The sequence below is a fragment of the Marmota monax genome, unplaced genomic scaffold (genome assembly GCF_021218885.2).
Source record: "Marmota monax isolate L192 unplaced genomic scaffold, Marmota_monax_Labrador192_F-V1.1 WCK01_AAM20220418_F8-fsc00034, whole genome shotgun sequence".
Lineage (NCBI taxonomy): Eukaryota > Metazoa > Chordata > Mammalia > Rodentia > Sciuridae > Marmota > Marmota monax.
Window position 1 is genome coordinate 6,325,382 of NW_026693934.1, and position 24,204 is coordinate 6,349,585.

At 38.4% G+C, this 24,204-nt stretch overlaps 1 protein-coding gene across 1 annotated transcript in view; it reads right to left on the reverse strand.

Moving 5' to 3' along the window:
- Positions 1-24,204, reverse strand: part of Thsd7b (thrombospondin type 1 domain containing 7B) — an 821,885-nt gene that overhangs the window by 443,950 nt on the left and 353,731 nt on the right. The window contains exons 6-7 of the mRNA XM_046463780.2: positions 13,221-13,376; positions 2,926-3,123 (exon numbers count right to left, since the gene is read on the reverse strand). Coding sequence (XP_046319736.1) covers positions 2,926-3,123; positions 13,221-13,376 — 354 coding nt within the window. The remainder of the gene's footprint in view (positions 1-2,925; positions 3,124-13,220; positions 13,377-24,204) is intronic.

Below are 24,204 nucleotides of genomic sequence, written 5' to 3' on the forward strand. Positions count from 1 at the left end.
TGAGCATTAAAACTTCTGTTAATCCTTATAACTATGCAAACACCCTAAAAACATGTGGATTCAGATAAGAACTTCTCTGCAAACTTCCATCATCAATCATTCAGAATCACACAGAGGCTAATTCAAAAAAAGTACAAACAGAGCTCATTTCAGTTTCTCCCTGGACACAAGTTGGCTTCAGCTATCAGGTGCCCAGTATCCCAAACAATGAAGGAGTTATCAGGTATTTAAAACTACGAAACATCATAGAGCTGATATGAGCCAGCATTAATTCCTACTTCTCCCCAGAAAGGGAGAGCATATGTAAACACCAAAAATTAATTATTACACAATGAACAAAAAAGCTCTTAAACTGCAGTAACTTTGAGACCTCTACAACTATAGCAGCACATACTGCAAAAGACAGCCCTACCTATGAACATAAGATACATGACCACTCTCCACACCTGCTATTACACAACACAGCATCATTGCTGGCACTGGGTCCCAACCAAATTCAGAATCTTTTATTTTCTCAGCTGGAGACTGGGAGAAAAAAGTGGTTATTCAAATTTTCAGTATTATTTTCATTTTAGAAAAGAATGTTCTTTGAACAATTTCCACAGGACAAAATGTAATAATAAACGTGTATTATAAGCTGATTTTCAATTCTTTTGTGCCAGGTAATTTACTAATCACTTTTGTGTAATGAATTTAACTCTCACAATCTTGACAATAAGAGGTAGCTTTTATCATCTCCTCTTGATAACTGAAGGGAAGGATGTAACCGCAAATTGAATAATTTCCCTGAAACCATCCAGCAGGTGAGTAGCAGAGTTAAAATTCCAACCTTTGTGACTCTGGATCCAGATCTGAAACCTCTAACACTTCACATCTGACACCACACTCAACACTGAAGATGTCTGTGAGCAGATGTGTGAAGTTTTCCCCACTCCAAGCAACTTTGCCATAGCAGGTGTGTCCGACAATTCACTTTGATTTTCACATTGTCTACTTGGAGACAGCACCAAAGCCAACAAGTAATGAGCTCCTTCCCCCAAGACTACCCCAGATTCATATGGCAATCAAAAGCCCTAGGCAGTCATCTATGCTTTTGACAGATGAGTTATAAATCAGGATTCCTACAGCCCTTTTTTTGAACCCCATAATTTGCCTAGATTGGTGACAAAACTCACAGAAATACCTTACTTATGTTGCAGGTTTACTACAGAGAACATTACAAAGGATGCAGATGAATACCCAAAAGAAAGAGATAGGGCAAGGTACTGGGGAAAGAATATGGAGCTTCTTAGCCTGGTCTGGGTACATCACCCTTCCTATACCTCATGTTTGGAAATCTGGAAAAAATCTCTGAGCCCCATAGTTGAGAGATTTTTATGGAGACTTCATTACCTATGGAAGCTCAATCTCCAGCCCCTCTCCTTTTCCTAGAGGACACAGGGTAGAGCTGAAAGTTCCAAGTCATGGCTTGCTCTTTCAGATTACCATTCCTCCAAAAGTCAACCAAGAACCATCTCATTAGGATAAAAGACACTTTCATCACCTAGGGAAATCCCAAGGAAACAAGGATCAAAGACCAAATATTAAAACATGCATCCCTATTGCTCAAGAAATAGCAAGGATTTAGAATCATTGTGCCAGGAACCAGGAATAAAGACCAAAATATATATTTCTTATTATAAATCACAGTGTAATTCAAAGAAAAACAACACAAAGGTGATCTCATTTGCCTAGGTTATTAGGACATCTCTTACCACAATTAAAACATTATTTGGTAATATTAGAAGCAGACACTATTAGTTTTTTACTATTTACTGTAGCTATTACAATCTGTTGTCACCTTCTATTTAATTAAAACACCATCTGGAATCTGGAGGTAACCAATTAAATCATTTGATAAAAAATGTATATTTGCCTAATTATGCTTGTGATTTAAAAGAAAGAAGAAAGGAAGAAACAGTGGACAAAAGAAAGGGGAAAGAGGAAAAGAGAGAGAAAGACAAAAGAAAATACTGCGCTATAAGTCGACCCCATGTGGATGCTAATACACAGTCGGAATCCACTATGCAATTTCCTTCTCTTCTATGGATTATTTCACTCTATAAATCAAAACACTTCATCCTGCACACCAAGAACATTACAAAGGGGGCTTCTCATGGCAGAGCTGATTAGTAGACATACATACTCAATATCCTAGTTCCTTGTGAAGAGACTGAATATTTTTTAATCTCTAGGATAAAGATTTTAAATGTCACTTTTCTCACTGCCATGTGACTCACATATTTTAAAATCCCCCTTAACTACTAACAAGGATTGTACCTTCAGAAGCTTGCTGATCACAGAAAGACATAATTATTAATAGATTTCTAAGTCTTGACAACTTATATTTAAAAATGGTTCTTTAGAAATGTTAGTATTATGTCTAGAACTCATTCTGCTCTAATGCTATGAAAATGGAAAGATTTCACTTACTATTTTTTTTTCTTTTTAACATGGAATCTTTATAAGGAGGCACTTGTCAATAATATAAGGACATAATATATATGGACCTAAAAACAAGAAAGTAAAACTTGTTTTGTATTAATAAGTTGAAGACGACCTAAGAGTTACCTGTTTTGTATCTGTTTTGGGAAACTTAAAAACCCCAGACAACTCTTAGAAAGGAGCTCATTAGAGTCCACTGAGCTTAGAGTCCACTGCATTGCACTTAGGCATAGTCAAATGGTACTCTTATGTTCTGAAGCACATGGCCACATAGAAAGTGACTGCCATCTCCTTTGTCAATAATGTGCCCCTTGATTGAACCACGAATATTCAAGCAAAGAAAAAGCTGTGCTTCACTTCCTCCAGCAAATGACTTTTGGAGAGAGGCAATGTGTCCTCTGACTGATGTCACAACACCTCTAGTGCATCATTGGATCATACCTTGGTCATCCTGACAGACGGCCTTCAGGATGCGATGTCCCAAGCCACATTTTCCATGATCAGGGATACAGATCCCTTCTAAAGCCACCCATTGATAACACATTGGATCTTCACAAGGAACAGATTCCACCAAATGAGGGCAATGTCCTGCAGGCCCTGTGGATTCCATGAGGACATGGCGCTGCCTCGTTCTAAATCCTAAAAGGAAAAAAGGAAACAAATTTCACAGGAATCCGCTCTTAGCCCACAATGGAAAGAAGCAGCTGTTATGTGAGAGATGAGACTTTTATATAAATACTTAGAGCTTTAAAGCATATGTTATCTTGATGTGTTTTAATTTTTATGGGATGCGGAGGAATAAGAAGTTGAAAGGAGAAAAAGAAAATGAAAGCGATTTAGAGCAGAAATCTGTCTTCCATGAGTTTACAACCTGGAAATTGGAGAGGCCACATATATCAAATGAAATAATAAATAGGGTATATCCACAGGGTTTCATAAACCAGCAAAATAAATGGAGACTCATAAAAATGACCTTATCACAGATTAATCCACATTTTGTTTTTGCTGTTGTTTTGATACTCTTGATAGTCTGCGGTAAGCTGAAAAATCAACTACACTTTGGCATATCTCTGGTGCCTGATTGTTCAGGGCTTCTTACTTTAAGACATCCATGTATGTCTTCACTGAGATTTCCGCATCACTCTGGTCCATAAAGACAGCATCTCTTTGGACCTCCTTCTCCATCCTGACTGAACATGAGTCTCTCGATTATTATTCAGTTTTAGAAAATATATACGGTAAGTCTAGGTCCTCAAATCCACCAGCCAAAGACCATAATGAGGACATAAGTGGACCTTACATTTAAATCCTTAAGGACCTTCAGTCACAAACTTAACATCAATAGCAGTTAAGCAGGAACTTGCTGAGGGTAAGGAACCATCTAAAAACCGAAGACAGTGACAAAGTCTAGAGTTTGTTCTAAAATGCTATTATTCAGCTTCCATTGAGTATAGCCCAAGAATACACAGACCCTTAGTTAATACGCCTTTCAATTTTGTGTAAGAAACCATAGCTATCAGTTATGCTTTGTTTTTATATAAAATATTTTTTAATAATGGAAACAAATTCACATTTTAAAAAATGACTAAAAGAGAATGACCAAGAACCAGAAATCCTCTAGGCTTTAATCTCTGGCCCTCATAATTTGTCACTTTTATCTATCTATCTACTTATTACCAGGGATTGAACCCAGGGGTGCTTAATTACAGTGCCATATCCTTGGCCTATTTTTATGTTTTATTTTCAGACAAGGTCTCATTAAGTGGCCTAGAGCCTCACTAAGTTGCTGAAGTTGGCTTTGAACTCACAATTCTCCAGCCTCAGCCTCCCTAGCTGCTAGGATTACAGGCATGTGCCACCATGGCCGGCCATGAGATGTCACTTTTAAAACCTACTTCTACTTCCTGGAGAGCTCATACATCATCTTTCATTATTTGTACTCCAAATTCAACCAACCAGTTGAATTCCTTTAATTTCCTTTGTTTTTGTTTCACAAATCCAATCTGTTGCATAAATAATATTTTATGAGATGATCATGCATATACCCTGGAGTAAGTAAAGAAAATATGAGAGTTTTGATAAGAAGAGAACACAGAATTCCCCAAATGAGAGGTTCTCTACCATCCTTCCCATATTTTATGAGATGATCATGCATATACCCTGGAGTAAGTAAAGAAAATATGAGAGTTTTGATAAGAAGAGAACATAGAATTCCCCAAATGAGAGGTTCTCTACCATCCTTCCCATAAGGCCAAGGAGGACAACTTAGGGGCCATGAGAAGTAACAAAGCCAGGCACGCTGCCTCACAGTTTTGCCACCATGAGAAATGAGATCAGAAGGTTACAAAACTGAAGTATAGTCAGAGAAAGACTTATACAACATAGGCAGGAAGGCTATTATGCAATGAATGTGGCTTCAGGACAAGAAGGAAGATGAGCTTGCTTAGAATAGTACAGGGCTAGGATTTGTAAGTATTTCATTTGAGTTCTCCTGATCTGGGGTAACCCATACCCTCGCTTTGAAAGAGACTCTTAGACTCTCACTTTAAGGACCATCTAGGAATATGAAGGCATCTTTGAGTCAATCAGTGACCATGTTCTCATGACATTGAAAATGTCAAGATCAGGGGCAATTAAAAAAAAAAAATTGGCAATTGCCCTCATTCATGCCTCCGAGTCTACATCATTAACTAGACAAAATAAAACTAAAGGGCTCAGCTGCCTTATTAAGCCATTTCAAGAAGAGAAGTAAGGGACATAAAGGGATGTAAACTATATTTGGTAAATCTGAAATTTCAATGACCTCCAAGCTTCTGTTGTCATACAATCTGAGCGGTCTGTGTTATCACATGCAAAACTATCTGATGCTTATTTATCATCATATGTTTGTGCTTGTTTGGTTTTTATCTTTGATCAAGTCACGGTATAGTCCTCATGATTTATGCTGTTTGACAACCAGCTCAGAGTTGAGCACAGAAACTTAGCTGTCACTACTGAGGGATTCTGGGTGTCCTATTCCTGGAACTTAATGCCATTGAGGGCCATGTGCAGCTTTCCTCTATAAATCACACTGCATCCACCTTGCCATAAATCTATAGATTACATCTCCTCAGTCAATAATTTTTTTTAGTCTTTCATTTGTGTTGCCCTTGTCCTGACTCTAACTAGGATCAAATCATAGCACAAGCTCAGCATAAAACAAAACCTTGGAATCTCTTTGTAGTACTTAACTTTAATCATGCATTGGCATTCATGCTTGCAATAGACATCAGACATCCCCTGGGTGTTTTATTCTGAAAGATATACAACAACTAAGTCCACAGTGGCTGGGCTAGCCAAGCACTCACTTCATTTATTGAATTCCATTTTAATCAGGTAGTATGATTCAATAAATGTTAACTATCATGTGCAGATCAGGAAGAACAGAAAGCACATCTAATCTTCACAGAGCACATACTCTAGGAAAAAGGGAATAGCTTCTATCAAAACTGGGATAGACACTGTTCTTATAGTACCCTAACTTAATAAATCCTCAAAACTATTTTTAAGTTACTATTCCCATTTTATATATGGGAAAACCAAGGCTAGACTGCATTGTTTCCCCAAAGGTACCTTACTGATTATATGGATGGGTATGAAACACAGCAGAGGTCTTTCCTGTCATAAAAAAAAAGGATCAAAATTGGCTGCTGTATATGTTGTGCTTTAGCTCCACTCCACAGCATGAACCCAAATGGTACCAGGGATTACTTTGTTAACCTAAAGCTGAACAGAATGAATAGTGGAATTTGAGACGCTGAGCAGAGAGAGTTAACCAGAAATTCAGCTCACCTCTGGCAAAAGTAATGTTGGCAGAATTTTCTATTTTTCTACGGCCCTAAGACTTGTGGTAAACGTGCATCATTCTACTGGAGATAATTTGCGGAGGGAATAATGGGCTGGGAAGAGAAAAGGGAAGAAGAACAGATGGCAGAAGAGGGGTCAATGTTTTTTAATTGGAGCCTTGGAACAATGAGAGAAAGCTAGAGAGGGGGCATACAGGTCTGAGGACTATATTTCTGCTTTGTTTTTAGTCCAGAAGTGTCCTGGTAAGCTTCCACAGAGCTGTCTGTGGGCAACACTGTGTCTCTGCACTGACTCCAGTGGGACAGGCTTGAAGAAATATCCGGCAGATTAAACAGATGACAGAAGCTTATTCCATCTTAAACATTCCATTTGCTCTTTGTCTCTTGTGGCTCCGGACAAGGAAAACAACTGAGTCAAAGATTCTAAGCCGACTGAATCTTGGATTCCAAATCTTTAGATATCCACCACCATTTCTGCAGGCATAGCATGTTACAGTATCATTATTGGTTTCCAGTCTGTGGTGAACACATAAAAGCAGCAGCAACAGCACTGATAGGGTAAAGTCCGTATGAGAATTCTCAATGCTTAGAATAAGAGTGCACAGCCTGCAGCCAGTCCCAGCACACAGATGCAGAAGACAATGAAAAAACTGTAACTTGGCATGCATATTATTTGTGATAAAGCAAAATGATTTTATATGCCTCTCATTAAAGGTAGAGCCTATCTACCAGTAAGGGTGGAAAATGGAGATTTTCCCCTTTATTATTATATATGATCTAGGACATGTCATGGTATGGATTTTAGTGCATTACCTAAATTAATTTGTTTGAGACAATAAGACTTCAACAACAGTCATCGCTTCTTTGTTTCAAAATGCCTTTTCCTATGGGATTTTTAGGTTCTTAGGTGCTGTGATTAAGGAGGATACTGTATTAGAGGAGAAAGAAATCCCACAAGCCCTACCACATAAGCATATATCTATTGTGATGTCACATAGAGAAACCTCTACCAAATTTCCTATCTCTCTCCTTCCTTCCTTCCTTCCTTCCTTCCTTCCTTCCTTCCTTCCTTTCTTCCTTCCTCCCTCCCTCCCTAACTTCTCTCTGGCTCTTTCTCTTTCTCTGTCTTTCACAGTCCTGGAGATTAAAACCTAGGGCCTTCTACATGCTAGGCAAGCATCCTACCACTGAACTACAACTTCAACTCTCAAATTTCTTTTTAGAAGTTTCTCTTTATAGAAATTTGAGAGTGGCGAGGGTGTTGGGTATCAAGTATGCATCTACAAATGCATCACATCCACGTGCACTTTACCCATCAGCATTTTTAAGGCTAATTCTCTTTCAGATTTCTCTAATTATAACATTCTAGGACTGTCTCAAAGATGAACTAATAAAAACAAAATCTGATCCAATTTTAATTCCTCTGAAAGGTGTCCTGGCGTCATTCAACATGCGCTGACCTGCGGAGGACTGCTCCTTATGTCTGCCTGTCACTGACTTGATGAAAGACCAGGAAGCCAGTGAACATGGGCTGATTTTCTAGTGACTTCCAAATAGCTGACAGCCACGAACCTCAGATGATGCCTGATTGAAGGGTGTCTGACAGTCACACATAGATAATTGTTATAATAACTAATCTCTTAGGTAATAAAACATTTCCTACTTTCCCATTCCTTTCTACTATTTTTTTAACCATGAACAAAAAGAACATACCAAAAGAACAACGTGATGACTAGGAAAAAATTGAATGATTTCAAGGATATCCAACTTTCTCCATTTATTTTCTTGCTGATATTTTTCTCCCCGCCCTCCCCACTCATATCCTCCACATTTCTTTGTAAATATAAGTATAAACATAATAGAATATATACACATATATATTAAAAATGCATGTAAATATAAACATATATGCATATATGTGCACTTTAAAAGTGTATAAAAATAAGAAATGATCGAATGTCTTAGATTTCTGCCAGTGGACTCAGCATTTCTTTAGAGGAGGGATTAAAACATGAAGTTGGAGACTGTTGACATTCCAGAGTTTTGCAATGTCTAATGCATAAGCCTGTGCACCCCAGACTCTGTAGAATTCAAAACTACATTTAGTTTTTGCCCCTCAGTGATTCTGAAGGAACTCAAGCAGGATCACAGGATAGAAAGGGAGAATGAGGCGATCTCCAGCTCACGCTGACAAGTCAGTAGAAATAACAAGAAGATCACTTGCTGCCGTTGTAACATGCTTGGACACCTTGTAGGCACAAAATCATTTCCCTGGAGGGGAAACTCCATTCTTTATTTTTCCCAAGAGGGATTACAGGCAGGTGGTCCTGCCAGGTTTTAGAAAGACTTTAAAAACCAACATTCTCTCTGCTTTAAGGGAAGCATTTTAAAATAGCTAACTCTTAGACTTGAATAGCAATCATCGAGGCTCATACTCTCTCCTGTCTGTGATTACTTAGTGCTGAGAGAAAATCATTTCTCCCCACTCTGGGCCCTATGAAACAGGAATGGAGCCTCATTTATTCCAATATTCTCTGAACAATTCCCAAATCCTGAGAGCCACCACTACCTTTAGGTGAGAGCTTCCACTGCTTCAGCCCTTACCTTGGGCTCCAAAGACTGAGCCTCTGAGGAAAAACAAAACAAACAAAAAAAAAAAAACTGTAGTTTTGGGGAAAAAAATACCCACCCTGGTTACCTGATGCTCTCAAGATGTCACTAGCACCCTCCCTCCCTCCCACAATTGCAGACTCCTGGATTCCTGTCACTTTTCTTCTACACTATGGATGCACTCAGACCATCCCAGCTCTACTCCTTATCTCCTATAGCAGCTCAAGGATTTGCTCTCAAGGGCAATGGTTTACCTTGACTAGTGAGGTACAAAAGGCAGCTGGCTTTTCTTCTCCGAGGTAAACTTGTGCTTCAATCCAAACTTCTTTGGAGGAAATGAACTAAGCATGACTAGTATTTGGTGGGAGTGTGGACTGAATTAAAGGAAACCGAAGTCCCTGTGCTGGCTTGGCCATTATTAAATCACCACAGTATTTTTATGAAGCATCACATCATCACGTAGCCTACATGTTAATGGCAAGATAGGTGGTTTATTAGTTCCCTAGGACTGCCATATCAAAGTACAGCAGATTGGGTGGTTTCAAATGGCAGATATGGCCAGGTATGGTGGCACACACCTATAATCCCAGTAGCTCAGGAGGCTGAGACTGGAAGATCACAAGTTCAAAGCCAGCCTCAGCAAAGCCAAGTGCTGAGCAACTCATTGTGACCCTGTCTCTAAATAAAGTAAAATTGGGCTGGGGATATGGCTCAGTGGTTGAGTGCCCCTAAGTTCAATCCCCAGCACCCTCCCCCACAAATAAAATAAAGTGGCAGATATGTACATCTCATAATTCTATAGGCTGGAAATCTGAAATCAAGGTTTCAGTGGGGCTGTGTTCATTCCAAAGACTCTAGAGGAGGATCGTTCTCATGCCCCTTTCCTAGCTTCTGGTGAGTGACAGCAATTGGGAACCTGTGGCTTGTAAGGAGTCATTCCCAATGTCTGGTGCCATCTTCATCTGGTATTCTCTTTTTGTCTTCTGTGTCTTTATATCCTCACATAGCACTCTCCTCTCCAGTATGTTTGTGACCAAATATCCCTCTTTTCATAAAAATGCCAGTCATTGGAATATACCCTATTCTAGTATGATCTCATCTTACCTTGATTACATCTGCAATGACCCCATTCCCAAATATTGTCACAAGCCTACACAACAGGCGTTAGAATGGAAACATATCCTTTGGGGGACACAATTCAATCTGCAACAGGTGGTGTCTAATGAATGATGGAAAAAAGTACAATTTCAGGAGTTGACTTAAACAGCAGGGTAATTAGGGTCAATGAGAAAAAAAAGCTGATGTAAAGCCTTCTTGGAGTAAGATAGAAGATGGGACAGAAAGTTGTGAGTTTCCCAGATGACTTGCAGGGACTAGTTCTGAGTTTTGTGGAAAAGAAAAACTGAAAAGAAAAAGAAAAAAAAAACTTAAAGTAATAGTTTTATACAGAGGTTTGGTGAAAATTTGGGCTAAAGTGACTAAAGATGCAAAACAAAATTAGGAAAAGGAGAGAATGAACATTTTCTAAATTTCAGTAGTGGAACAATGGAACAGAACAAAGGGGATGATACATTTAATAAACATCTATTTAATATTCATTATAATTTAATATTCATCATAATTAAGTCTGGACCCCAGAATTGCTTCTACTTTTTTATAGTGTCCTTGAGCAAGCCACCTCTCCCCATCTCCATTCTCAGTCTGTGAGGCTGCTTGCAGCAGTACCTCTCCAAACTTGGAGACTTGGACTTGGTCACTGGAGTCCTTTCTCCTATCAGTTAATAGCTCAGAAATGAGCACATGCCACAAAGCAGCCAGAAACAGTCATTTCCAGGACTCTTCCTGAACTACTGGGAAGATATTTCTTACTAGTTATTTATTATCTAAAATGAAAAGCGTGCTGACCTTCACTCTATGAAGACAGCCTGCCTTAAACTGAACCCATACAGAGAGAAGTAGAAAAGAGATGGAGAAGCAGAGAATCATGAAGGTAAAGAAAGAACAAGAGGAAGAGACTGAGACCCACTGACCTGGTTTACACTGTTGGATGCAGCCCTGTCGTCCCTTCTATGTTTAGCTGTATGAGCTAACAAGCCTCTAATTTTGGCCTAAGTCAGTGTGAATTGGATTTCTATCCTTTATAGCCAAAGGCACTCTAAGTAATATAAAGCCCGCTTGACCCAGTGCAAGTTCTACAGCTTTGAAGACAAGGGAAGTAGGACTCCATGTGGCAAAACACCAACAGCCATAGCCGAAGTGGTGGAGCCTCAGACCAGCCTTTTGTGGTTTTCTAGATGGTGACAGTAAACAGGTGTGGAACAGGTGGGACACAGAAGCACTGAGTCTAAGAACATGAAAGTCTCCCTGAGGAGTCTCATAATCAACTGCAAAAGACTCACAAAGATCTGACTATGTATGTGTAGACCACATAGGTCTAGACATTAACGACAATGTGATCTTATCTGCCCATAAATTAAAGTAGCCTGGGGGACATTCCAGTTGCATGTCAAAGAAAGTAGCAGGAGCTTCCCCTCCCCAGGTTCCATTGAGACTCATACTTCCATTCTTTGATAAAGGAATAAAAGTTAGCTTCTTCTTGCCTAAGATGCAACACCTGTATTCCTCTTCTGCCTTCAAGGTGTCAGAATTAAGTGAGGAGCCTGGGAACATGGGCTTGTTATGATGTGAATTGGTCAATACAATCAATAAGTTGCTAATACTGGTTGTGTAAAGCAACTGCTGTAGTAAAACCACCTGATCACTTGGAACAGTTCCCTCCTTGCTGGAGCAACAAGAATGGAGTCACTATGGCTATACGAGCAAACAGATGTGGCCATAGGGACTCCATCTCAGCTATTCTAGACTCCACCTTAGTTTTTCTGTTATTGCTCCTGTGACGAGACAGCTGCAGGACCCATTTCTGAGAAAACAAAATGAAAACTGTTTTCTGCTAAATATATATATATATATATATAGAGAGAGAGATATATATATATATAGTCTTCTGTATTTTGTATCCCACAAGATTTACTCAGGATATGGTGGTCTTAGTGACCTCTATAACTTTGACATAGATTGTCGCCCCACTAACCACCCACTCGACAGTTTTCTAGCACCTGCTGGAACCCAAGATGCAGTTAATTGAGTTGTTCTTTTTAGCTTCTGTAACTTGCTTGCATGCTAACTGAAAAATTCCATAGGATGGGGTTTTCCTCCTTAAATAGCAAATTTCCCTCAGAGTGGGGCTGCTGTTCTTTCAGAGAGCCACTTGTACTCTGATAGACTCAGCCCCCGGCCAGGTATGACTGGCAAAATTGGTGAAACAAAAATCCTTCAAATTATTTCAAATTTGGACTTGGTGTGTTTTCTGAGCAGTCTCCCCACAACAGGCTGTAAACTCTGGTAATGCACGTGTGTGTCGGGGATCACTGCAGAAATGATTGAAATGGGGGGTTTCAAATGAATGTGGCATAAAGCTGTGTAGGGATCAGGGAACACCAGGACTGCAGAAGCAAGCCCTGTGCTCCTTTTTTTGCATATAAAATACTCAGTATTACTGTTCTTCAAACAGCGTAACGTCTGGAATATCCTGTATCACATTTCTCTGAGTAAAGGGCATATTTCGTCTTAACACCAGAATTTAAGAGAACACAATATCAATAGAAACCAAAACATCAATGAAAGGAAAGACAAGATGTTTCTGAAAATGGAGAAGGAAGATGGACATGTACAATTTAATCAAAACTAAAGAAAACTAAACTACAAAGATCTAAAAAAAATCAAGCTTGCACAAAAGGTTTGAAGATTTTATTTTAAGCATCAGGACAATATTGAAAAGTATACAACATACATAATGCTTCTTTTAAGCATCTAAAATATAGCATCAAATTTTAAATGTGGAAGTCTAAAAATGAATATTAATCAAAACAGTTGGATTCTGATATGATTACAGAAATCTCATCTAATTCCCTCAGTGTAACCATTTCATTCATCACGTTTCATTCATATATATGAATGAAATATATATTCACTTTAACTTATATCCAATTGAATGACAGTCACTTCATCAGCTGTGAGCCTAACTGGAAAGTTGATCAAGGTCAGATTCTATGCTTCATAGAAATGTCCCCAGTTACCTCCCTGAATGCTGTTAGGCTTGAGCTAGTTATCTAAATTTTAGAAACAAATATTGTCTTAAGCAGGCTTAATCAGCTACTTAGCTAGCAGAATAAATGTGTGTACACTGGAAGTAAATGAAGCACACACAAGCAAAGCACTCACCTTTTCTCCCCTGAGGATCACGGCAGTTTTCATGGAGGCACAGGCCCCAGGCTGACCAGGAGGATACTATGCAGTCTGTGGAGCAAGGAACACTGCAGAGCTGAGAGGCCGTGGGGGCGGGTCCCAAACACAATGCATTTTCCACAGGTCTAAAGACTGAAGGACAAAAAAATAATGGCCCATGTCACACATTCTGGACATCCTTAATATTGCTCCTCTCTTTACCTGTATCTTTTTCTACTTTGCTCACATTTGCTCCATGGTAATAAAAAGTATATACAAACTAAATATCAACACCCTCCAATACACATTATTAGCATTGGGGGCAAAGAAAGGAAAAGACGACAGTACAGAGGGCAAGCACTTGAGATTCCTGCATTACAGAATACTTCCTGGGAATGCAAGAGAGCACTGGTAATACCATAGATACAAATTATCCAGAGTTATGATTTAAAACAAAATTAAATGGCTTTGTGAAGTTTCAAGATGAGTCTATCTGGACTATATAAATGACTGGGTCGCTGTGGAAAAAATCAAAATCGAACCCCTGAGGAAGAGTGTTTAGCATAACCAATCTACTGCTGTGACTCCCTGGAGGGGTGGAACTGGTGAAGAAATAGAAGAAAAATGGTTCTTAGATAGGAAGAAAAATCAGGCTGTGTGACTGCAGACCTGGCCGCTGGAAATCAGTTTCATTAGTAAGGCTGCCCAGAGGTGCAGGGCTCTTCCTAGGGAAGGACAAAACTAGGATCTCTCAGCTCTTCCTAGTGTACAACTGCACCCATTCTGGTCCAAGAGTCTGGTCCCTTCAAGATGCAGTGACCATCTGTCCACAGTTCTTTTCACCAAGCATCCTCTGTATGTTACACCCATTCTGAATAACTTGAGAAAGCCCAGATAAAGAGAATACCATTCCCATCTTTGTGCACATTATAATAGAGTGGGGGCCCTTGAAAATGATACAGCAATGAATAGCCAAACACAGAATGAACTACTTTTGCATAAAGTAATTCCCATGCTAAGAATATTTGGGATGATTCTGAGTTTGTGAGTAAACGGCTTAAGTCCAGAAGACTTATAGAGTGGCTTGTACTATGCCTAAATGTTTTCTATGTCATTTCCACCTAGAAGAGCGGATTATAAATACCTCAAAGGTGGAAACTAGCATGAGAGGATCAGGTGGTAAATCGTACCTTCTACTCTGTGCCCTCGCCCTTTCCATGTGTGTAAGAGTCAAATCTGGTAAAGGTGGCAATCAATCACAGCTCTGGCCAACAGAACTTTGAACAAATACCAAACTAACAGAAAAATCAAAACACTGTGATGAAAAAGTTACAACCTGTGGGGAAAATGTCTTTCTAATGAACAATGAGGCAGCTTGAGTTACTCATGAAGGTGAAAGAAACAAAGAGGTTGTGGGGGGAAAAATACTGTTTTGTTTGCAATTAATTGTTTTTTAATGTTTACCAAAAGGATTTGACCTGACTTAATATGAAAGCAAGGGCAAAGCAAGATTACCAATATAAATGTTAGAGTTTGCATGCCATGTGGAGAGAGGACAGACATTAGGGAAAAGCAAAAGGCAATTACCTAGGAGGTGGAGGACAGGAGGTGATGAAACAATGACTGTTCTGGAAATGACTATGGGGTACAGAGGCTGCAGTGGCCAGAACTGGTACATAAGAGGATGAAAGACCATGTCTAAGGAAGAACCTGCGAGATGGTTAAAGAGTTTATGATTATCTCCTGCAGAGTGAGGAAGATAAATTATGCAATACAGTTATTCCTTGAGTAAAGCCGTACAATTCCAGTCATCTAAAGCAAACATTCTTGGGTGGTATTTGGTTTGAAGGACCTCTCAGTCTACAAGAATAAGTCAAGTAGCACATTAGCAGAGATGTTATGGTTTTAAATGTCCACCCAACGCTCACGTATTGAAGGCTTTGGCCCTTAGCTCATGGCACTACTGGGAAGGGGTGAACTTTAGAATGTAAGATCTACTTAGAGGATGTTAGGTCACTGGGGTCATGCTCTTTTCTTCCTGGTTGACATGAGATTAGTGGCTTTGTTATCAGTATATACTCCCCGCCATGATGTTCTGCCTCATAGCAGACCCAATGTCAAAGGGTCAAGCAACCAAGAACTGAACCTTCTCAAAGTGTACCAAAATAAATCTTTCCTCCCTTTAAGTTGATCATGTCAAGTACTTTGCCATGGTGATGTGAATCTGATTTAAAAACACAACTTTGATACTGAGGGAAAAGGAATTGGACTCATCAGCTGAAAAATCTAGTTGTTTAATAAACATTTACTAGGCCCATCAGACTCTGGTTATAACCACTATAAAAATGTTAAATTACTTAATCTGAATAACTTCTCTTTGAGATATATAGTTACTATCTCTGGTTTTTAAATGAAGAATCTGAAGCATTGAAATGTTAGCTTACTTTCCTACATTCCCAGCTAGTGAATGATGGGGATGGGATTTAGATCAAGGCACTTGAGCTCCAGAGTCTATGCTCTTTTTTGTTTCGGGGGCGGGGGGGGGGGGTTACTGGGGGATTGAACTCAGGGGAACTTGACGACTGAGCCACATCCCCACCCCTATATTGTGTTTTATTTAGAAACAGGGTCTCACTGAGTTGCTTAGTGACTTGTTTTTGCTGAGGCTGGGTTTGAACTTGCAATCCTCTTGCCTCAGCCTCCCAAGCCACTAGGATTACAGGTATGCACCACTGCACCTGGTGAGTCTGTGCTCTTAACAATGTGACTTACTATGTGACTTCCTCATTGATCATTCAACCTACATTGCTTACGTGCCTACCATGCACAGTATGCTTCTTTAGGTGGCCCCAAACTAAATTAGTTTTTGCTCATCCTTTCTTGATTATAGTTCTTTTCTTTCTGCATGTTTTTATTGGCATGTTAATAGTTGTACATAATGGTGTGATTTGTTGTCACATATTTGTACACGCACACAATAGATTATACTTCTTAAAAAGCTAAAGAATAGGCTAGGATGAAACATCCTTAAATAAAAGGGAACTGGCCAGAAAAACCCAAACTCTATTCCAGTTGCCCTAGAACGACAATATGTTCTTCAAAACGTTAGCCCAAAATGTCATGTATCTCGCAGCATATCAAACTCAGCATGGGCCACTTTCGAGCATCCTTCATCTACCACTCAAGGAAGACATGCGCAATTGAGAATACATCCATGTGGGTGGCTTCCTGCACCTCATAGACTGGCTTATAATAAATCTTAGGCTTCTATTATTCCTTGCTGTCTACCTATGAGTAATTAATTTGCTTCATGCAACAAGTTGCATAAGAGTCAGTTTTGTTTCACTGGTCTCAGAAAAGTTAGTAACCAGTGCAAAGTGACCTGCTTTATACCATGTGTTAACAGTTAGTTAGCTGCTGAATCCACAATACTGAGTAAAACAAAATCCTTGTCTGAGTGGAGCCCACATATGAGTTGTTACCAATACTCACGTTGAGTCCAGGAGATGCAACAGGATGAGAAAGCTCTACTGCTGCCCCCTTTACCTTTCCATGGCTTTCTGCTTTCTGCCTTCAACATCAGACAAACTTAAGTGTCTGTCAAACTACCCAAACCTCTGAGCTCCAAGACCTAGGAGCCAGCTGCCTCCACAACTTCTGCACTTGAGGATGGACCATGCAGTTGAAACTATTCAATGCACCAGAGAGAGCAACTACCAAGCACACAGTAGACTCATACTAAATCTCATTTTAAGCCCCCAGAATGTCTGAGCAGGAAAGACTTCCAGGAAGCAGTACATCCGAGGAATATGTCCTGAGCTGCGTTTGTTGAGGACACTGTGCCAACACTGATAGCATGCTTATTCTACTTATTATTTTTGGAGGACAACTGAGGAATATTAGGGACTATGGAGTTAAGTCTCTCTCTGGTGATGAAGGCTTAGTAGTAGAATTGACAGCTAGAACTGGACATCCAGTAGAATTGGACATTGCAGCTAAAGATATTCCTAAGATTTGAAAATAGGGAATGACTCTTTATGCTGAGAAAAAAACAGGAAGGGGTATCCCTGGGGACTACCAAATGACAGATTAGAGGCACAGGGGGAGAAGGGAAGCCATTTGTCAGAGCAGTCCTGTCTTTTCAGCACCTGCTGCATTGATGAACTGTGGATCTCAATCCATATCAATAAATTTCTTAGTTCCTGGTGATATGTCTAAGATGCTTCCTACAGACACTGAATTAATGTGCTGGGGTCAAACTATCTTTATTACAGACCCTTGTCCCATCTCTGCTCCAAGCTAGATTTGCTTTAGAAATAAATCATGAGTAAGTCACAAAGCACTTACCAGTGTCACATTTACCTCTTCCTAGGGGGTTATCCTGCAGAGAAAAGTGACTATGAAGTCTTTCTACACCTATTGACTGCTAGCTCTGGGAGGGAACTTCAGAGATAATTCAGTTGAATTATTCAATGTTACTGAAAAACTAAGCTCCAAAGACTTGGGGTAGCTTTCCCCATGTTTAGCACATTTATACCAAAGTAAGACCTGAGCCATGTCCCCAGTAGCCAACTCACCTCCACCTGTCTTTGGTTTTCCTTCCATAATATAATGGCTTCAGACAGGACAGGTGAGGTCATTTGTACCATGGATAATTAGCTTAGGAATCACAGTGACTACAACCAGAGGTATCCAGTGAGATGACAGGTCCAAAGAATCCATGAATCATACAGACCTAATTTAATCTGTAAAACAACATCTAAATCCTTCTACATTGCTGGTGTAAAACTCCCACTCTTTCCCAGACCTGCCCCACTAAGGAGAGAGACCAAAATTTGCTCTGCTTCCTATGAGAGTTAAACCTTTTTACTCATGGCTATTCATGTTTTGTTAAAACTATCTCAGTGGGTGGATAGGGTCCGGGTATTCCCCAGTCACTAGGAATTGGATATTCTACAGAGTGTACTCTTTATTGACTCTTCATTTCCCCTTGGCAAAATGCCAGTCATAATATTTGTTGTAAGAATTACTGGGGTTCTATTCAGCTGCATTCTGTTCTATGAAACTTTATTAACAGCTTTATTTCTGTTAATTCTGTCTTTTCTGAAATGTTCATCATCACTAGCAATTAGAGAAATGAAAATCAAAACCACTCTGAGATTTCATCTCACTCCAGTCAGAATGGCAGCTATTATGCATACAAACAACAATAAGTGTTGGCGAGGATGTGGGGGAAAAGGCACACTCATACACTGCTGGTGGGACTGCAAATTGGTGCAGCCAATATGGAAAGCAGTATGGAGATTCCTTGGTAAACTGGGAATGGAACCACCATTTGACCCAGCTATCCCTCTCCTCAGAATATACCCAAAGCACTTAAAAACAGCATAGTACAGGGACACAGCCACAACAATGTTTATAGCAACACAATTCATAATAGCTAAACTGTTGAACCAACCCAGATGCCCTTCTATAGATGAATGGATAAAAAAAAAAGATGTGGCATATATACACAATGGAATATTACTTAGCAATAAAAGAGAATAAGATCATAGCATTTGCAGGTAAATAAATAGAGTAGAGAAGATAATTCGAAGTGAAGTTAGCCAACCCCCCCAAAAAAAATTGCCGAATGTTTTCTTTGATATAAGGAGGCTGATTCATAGTGGAATAGGGAGCTAGAGTATGGGAGGAATAGACAAACTCTAGATAGGGCAGAGGGATTGGAGGGAAAAGGAGCGGGCAAGGGGTTATTAACAATGGTGGAATGTGATGATCTTTATTATCCAAAGTGCAGGTATGAAGACACGAATTAGTGTGAATATACTGTGTATACAACCAGAGATATGAAAACCTGTGCTCTATATGTGTAATAAGAATTGTAATGTATTCTATTGTCATATATAAATAAATAATAAATAAATAAATAAATAATTCTGTCTTTTCTGATGCAAGGAATCCCTGTTAAATAAGCACACTTACTGAGGGCAGGTCTGTGATTACACACCTTTCTCCAGATTATGTGTCTTTGTAACCCTGCCTTCTTGAAGCCTTCTATTATTCCTGCACTGACCACTTGCTGGACTAGATAAGCAATTATCTGAGTTCTCATAGGCTATCTAGATTTTGTAGACAACAATGTCCCTTCCCTTAGAGATTTCTTATGGTCAAAAAGTATTAAACTACTAAAATAATTCATCACTTGAATAAATTCAGATTACTATGTAGCAGCATCTTTCTAAATGCTAAGAAATATATTTTAATATTATAAGTGATTGCACATCTGCCATAGTCATTAATATTTTGGATATTTCAGGGGCTAGCCTGGAATTTTTCATTTGCAATAAAAAATGATTAAATTGACCTGCCTTACAAGAAACGTTGAAGTCTGGTACTAATGATTGCAAAGTCACCTTAAATAATGAATAACTCAAAGAATGTTAATTAACAAGGGGCAAAATATGCTAGGTAGGTGATATGTTCAACATTGGAAATATATAATACCATTCTTAATCCTAGAAATGAACAAAGTTCATGATTTTCAAGGACAAGGTGATTTCAGATGAGCACACAAATTCAAACAAACTGAATTGTAATTAAGAAGAAAAATGCCTGTTGTGATCATTAGCACTATTGCAACTGTAAAGATAAATGAGAAGCTTCACATTTTATTCTTTGAAATTAAATCAAGCTCTAATCCAAACTAATTTGCATTAACAAAGTTAAGTTGCCAAAGATTCAATAAGAGGATACCATTCCCACCCCTACTGATGGACATTTTGTAAGATCTAATTTTTAACTCCTCAAAAAGATATTCAAATAAAACTGGACAGTATTATTATTTAGTTAATTTTAATTAATACTGACATATCATTTTTTAGTTTATACATAATGAGTCATATTTGCTTAAAGCAAAAAGAGTTATTAGAGGAGTCAAGGGCACTTTCTTATTTCTTGGTATATCTATTACTGAATGAAAAATCAAGTCAGTCTTTCAAAATTCAGAAAGTGTTTGAGGTAATTCTGTCATAATGGAACTCGTATTTCCTTCAGGACAGGAAGAAATTTCTTCAAGATGGTTGAGGAATTAGTCACAAGATACTGATTCCACCCCTCACTCCCAGCATTTTCAAGGAGATAGGAATGAAAAGAAATAAAGGTAATGACACTTCTTGGGAGCCTCCCAAACCTGTATTACTTTGCCCATTTTCTATACTAGCAAGACCTAAATAATTCTACAAATAAAACCTATTTTCAGTTGACTGTCTATAAGATATTTGATTTCATGAGTAACACCAACCTCCGCAAAGAATTTAGACAAAGGAGTTATATTCATTTCAATTTTCCAAATCAAATCCAGGCACTATAAGCCCCAAAGAAAATTCTCACTCAAGGACTCAGGACGCCCTCCTTCCATGGACTCCCTGAGAAACAACCATAATAGAAGCAGCAATTGCTCAAATTTAATTCAAAACTAATGAAAGTGCCTACTTATGTAAAAATGCTGCTTTCTAAATGATTTTTGAGAAACAATATTGTCTCTGACATATTCATTTAGGGAGTACACAGACTTGGCAGAAACTCAATCCACCTACTGCTAAAATAAATAGGCCTCTTCTACAGACTGAAGGAGTCAACTGGGTGAAAGGGAAAGATAAATAATATTACAATTTTAACCATAAAGCTATTTTCCTTCACAAAGCTTCATGCATTATTTCAGTTGCCTTTTGCCACAGGGATTTGCAAATACTGTATCATTCTTTTAACTTAGTGGATAAAATAAAAGCCAATCTGTCTTCTAGCACTTACAGTCAGCTTAAAGAATTAAATCTCAACTCATCCTATTACACTTAATAAAACTTAATTTTAGCCATATTGTGACTCTCTTGGCAAAGTACTGCACAGTGCAATTTGGCAGGATGCGTGTGTGCACAGCAGATTTAATACCTAAAAATAATTCCTGCAATTAGAAATAATTATGTGAAATTTGGACACATTTCAAAAAGTTTCCAAATTTCATTCATATCATATAGCCAATTAGAAAATGCCTATTGACTAGTGAATTCCCTGCGCTACCAAGTAACAACATTATAGGCAAAGATGGAAAAACAATGTTTACAATTTTAAAAAAAGTCCAAATAAATGAAATACGCATGCAATTTTACAAAGCAATTAGACTCAACAGGCAACCATTAGATAATTAAATAAGAAATATTATAACATTAAGTCCTGTATTTATCTATTTCTATTAGAGATTCTCCCTTCTGGTTCTCTTTTGAAAAGTTCCTCTGGATTGCTTCATGGACCTTCAGCTAAGGGCTAAAAGGAGGATAAGGAGAGGATGGGAAGAATAAGAGCTGACCTAAATGGCATCTTTTACACTTGACAAAGTTAAAAATACCATTATTGATGAGAGTGAAGGGAAGGGAGGTAAGTGAGAGATGGGGAAGTGGTCAGAGCAAAGAGAAAAGGTGGAAAGGCAGAAAATCAGGTAAAAGAACAGAGTTATCTTCAGAGACATCAATGGCAGAAATATGTAATGTCAGGGAAGTGTAGGCTTTTAAAGTGTTTTAGACCAAGATTCCTTTTTACTTTGCTTTGAAAGCTGGAATTCATTTTCCACAGGAACAATGACAAGAGCTAAATGAGAGCCAGTCTTCCCAGGAATGAACAAAATACCTATTTAACTGATTAATGTTAACAATAACAGCTAATAAACACTGACAATGCACTGGGTGCTAGGCACGGTGCTATGTACTTAAATTCAATTTCTCATTTAATCGTCACAGATACTCTAAGGTAACTACAATTATCATTTCATTTTAGAGGCAATGACCGAGAATAAATTATTTGTCAAAAATGACAATAAGTGACAAACACAGTTCCAGGGCTCTTAATAACCTATATCCTTTAGTATTATACTATACAATGGCTTTGTATTTGCAATAAAGATCATGATAGAAAAAACTCCTGTTATAGCAATAATTAGGAAAAAATAAACATTGTATCTACTTCTAATTTGTGTGTATGTGTGCGCGCGCGCGCGCGCGTGTGTGTGTGTGTGTGTGTGTGTGTGTGTGTGTTATCAAGGATTAAATCCAGAGCACTCTGCCATTGAGTTATATCCCAACTCTTTTTTATTTTTAATTTTGAGACAGACTCTGCTAAGTTCCCCAGGCTGACCTCAAACTCATGATCCTTCTGCCTGAGACTACTGAGTATTTGGGATTACAGGCATGTAAAACCTCACCCCACTCCAAAAAAAATTTTTTTTTTAACAGAAAACCAAACCTTTATTATTCTAACCACCTTTAAGTAGATGTTATAACTCATGACCCAAAGCATCTTCCAAAAAATTTTTGAAATGTGGTAAAACAAACATTGAAAAATATCAATAGTAAATGCCAAATCTCAGGAGTATGTTGTTAAAGGAAGATGAGGATCTAGATGGATATTTTTGTTGTGATTCTGAAAGTTACTTACGGTTTTTCCTAATGATTTAGGAAAGAGTAGAGGTAACTGGCTTATAACTATTCTTCTCATTTTAAATGGGAAATAAGATTGATCAAATCATATTATGTGCATGTACAGATATGTCATAATAAATCCCACTTTTATGTACAGTTATACTGTACCAATAAACAATGAAATATTTTTAAGGATGAAATAAAATTTAGTTTTAGGACAATTCCTAATGATAAAAATCCATTACAAGCCTCTCCCTTTACACTAAAGTCTCAATGAAAGTGCCAATTACCAAACAAACTAATTAAGGCAGCACTGAAGCTAGGGAAGGGGTGGTACCTGGTTTCAAAACTCACCTTTCACCAGACACAGATCTTATCGCTTGCATAAATTTTTTTCCCATCATCAACTGAGAATATACAGAGGTGACAGTAATATGTCCCTAAGACCAATAGGCAGAAACTGCAATGAACAATGGATAGTTTTTAAAAAATACAAAAAAAAAAAAAAAAAAACATGGTTTAGGTAAGATTCTGTGTGGAGGGAAAAGCCACAGGAAGATCATGTTATCAAAGAGGTGAGGGAAGCAAAAAGTCCCCAGATTTCAGACTGAATATGAGATGCCCTGTAACCCACTGAGGGAAAACTAACCAAGACAGACCTTCACCTGTGTTGGTTTAGAAAACTGGTATCAAAACCTGAGAATACTTGAATGGGAATGTTTACTAATAGAACCAAGAAGGGGAAATCCACATTCTTGAACAACACTGTCCCCCAAGAACACCACCACAAATCCTAAAGCTTAAAGTTCTTCCTAAGGGGTGGCAGGGGGCTGGAGGCTGGGTAGGAGAGATATGCAATGATTACTTTAAAAGTCCAGAAAGAACTGAGTCTCTACAGTAAATATGTACACAAACCTTTTTTTAAAAGAGGGGAAACAGAAAACCTCACTGTACCTGATGTTCTTGTTGGCATGTGTTACTTTAAATTTGCAAATCAATTTGGACTGAACAAGTTAATTCAACTTCAAAGGAAAGCTCATGGGATTCACCAGTAGGGACAGGAACAAGGGCTTTCTTCAACAATTTTCAAAATGAAGAATAATTTATTCTTTAGAATGAGGAACTACATAATAAATTTTCATCAGAAAAGGTGTAGTTTTTAGAAAAATTACAAACCAAAGCCCCTGCTTTGCAAAAATAGATGAAAGCTACTTCCTCTGGGCCCATTCATTTATTGTAAGCCTTCCTTTATAGCTCTTCAGTATGTCAAGGCCAATACTGGCAACTCTCAACCTATCTACAACAATGTAACCTAATATGGAACCAAGAGAGAATGGTGGATCAGAATAAGACAGAGTACAAGAATTCATAGTTTTTCAAAATATTTATGTTTAGCAAGTTGGAGAGTCAATCCTCTGAATAATTTATAATGTATAATTTTAAAAGGCCAATTGGCAAAATACTTTAATTAAAAACCCATTATACACAGAGTCTGCTACTACCTGTGTGAACCC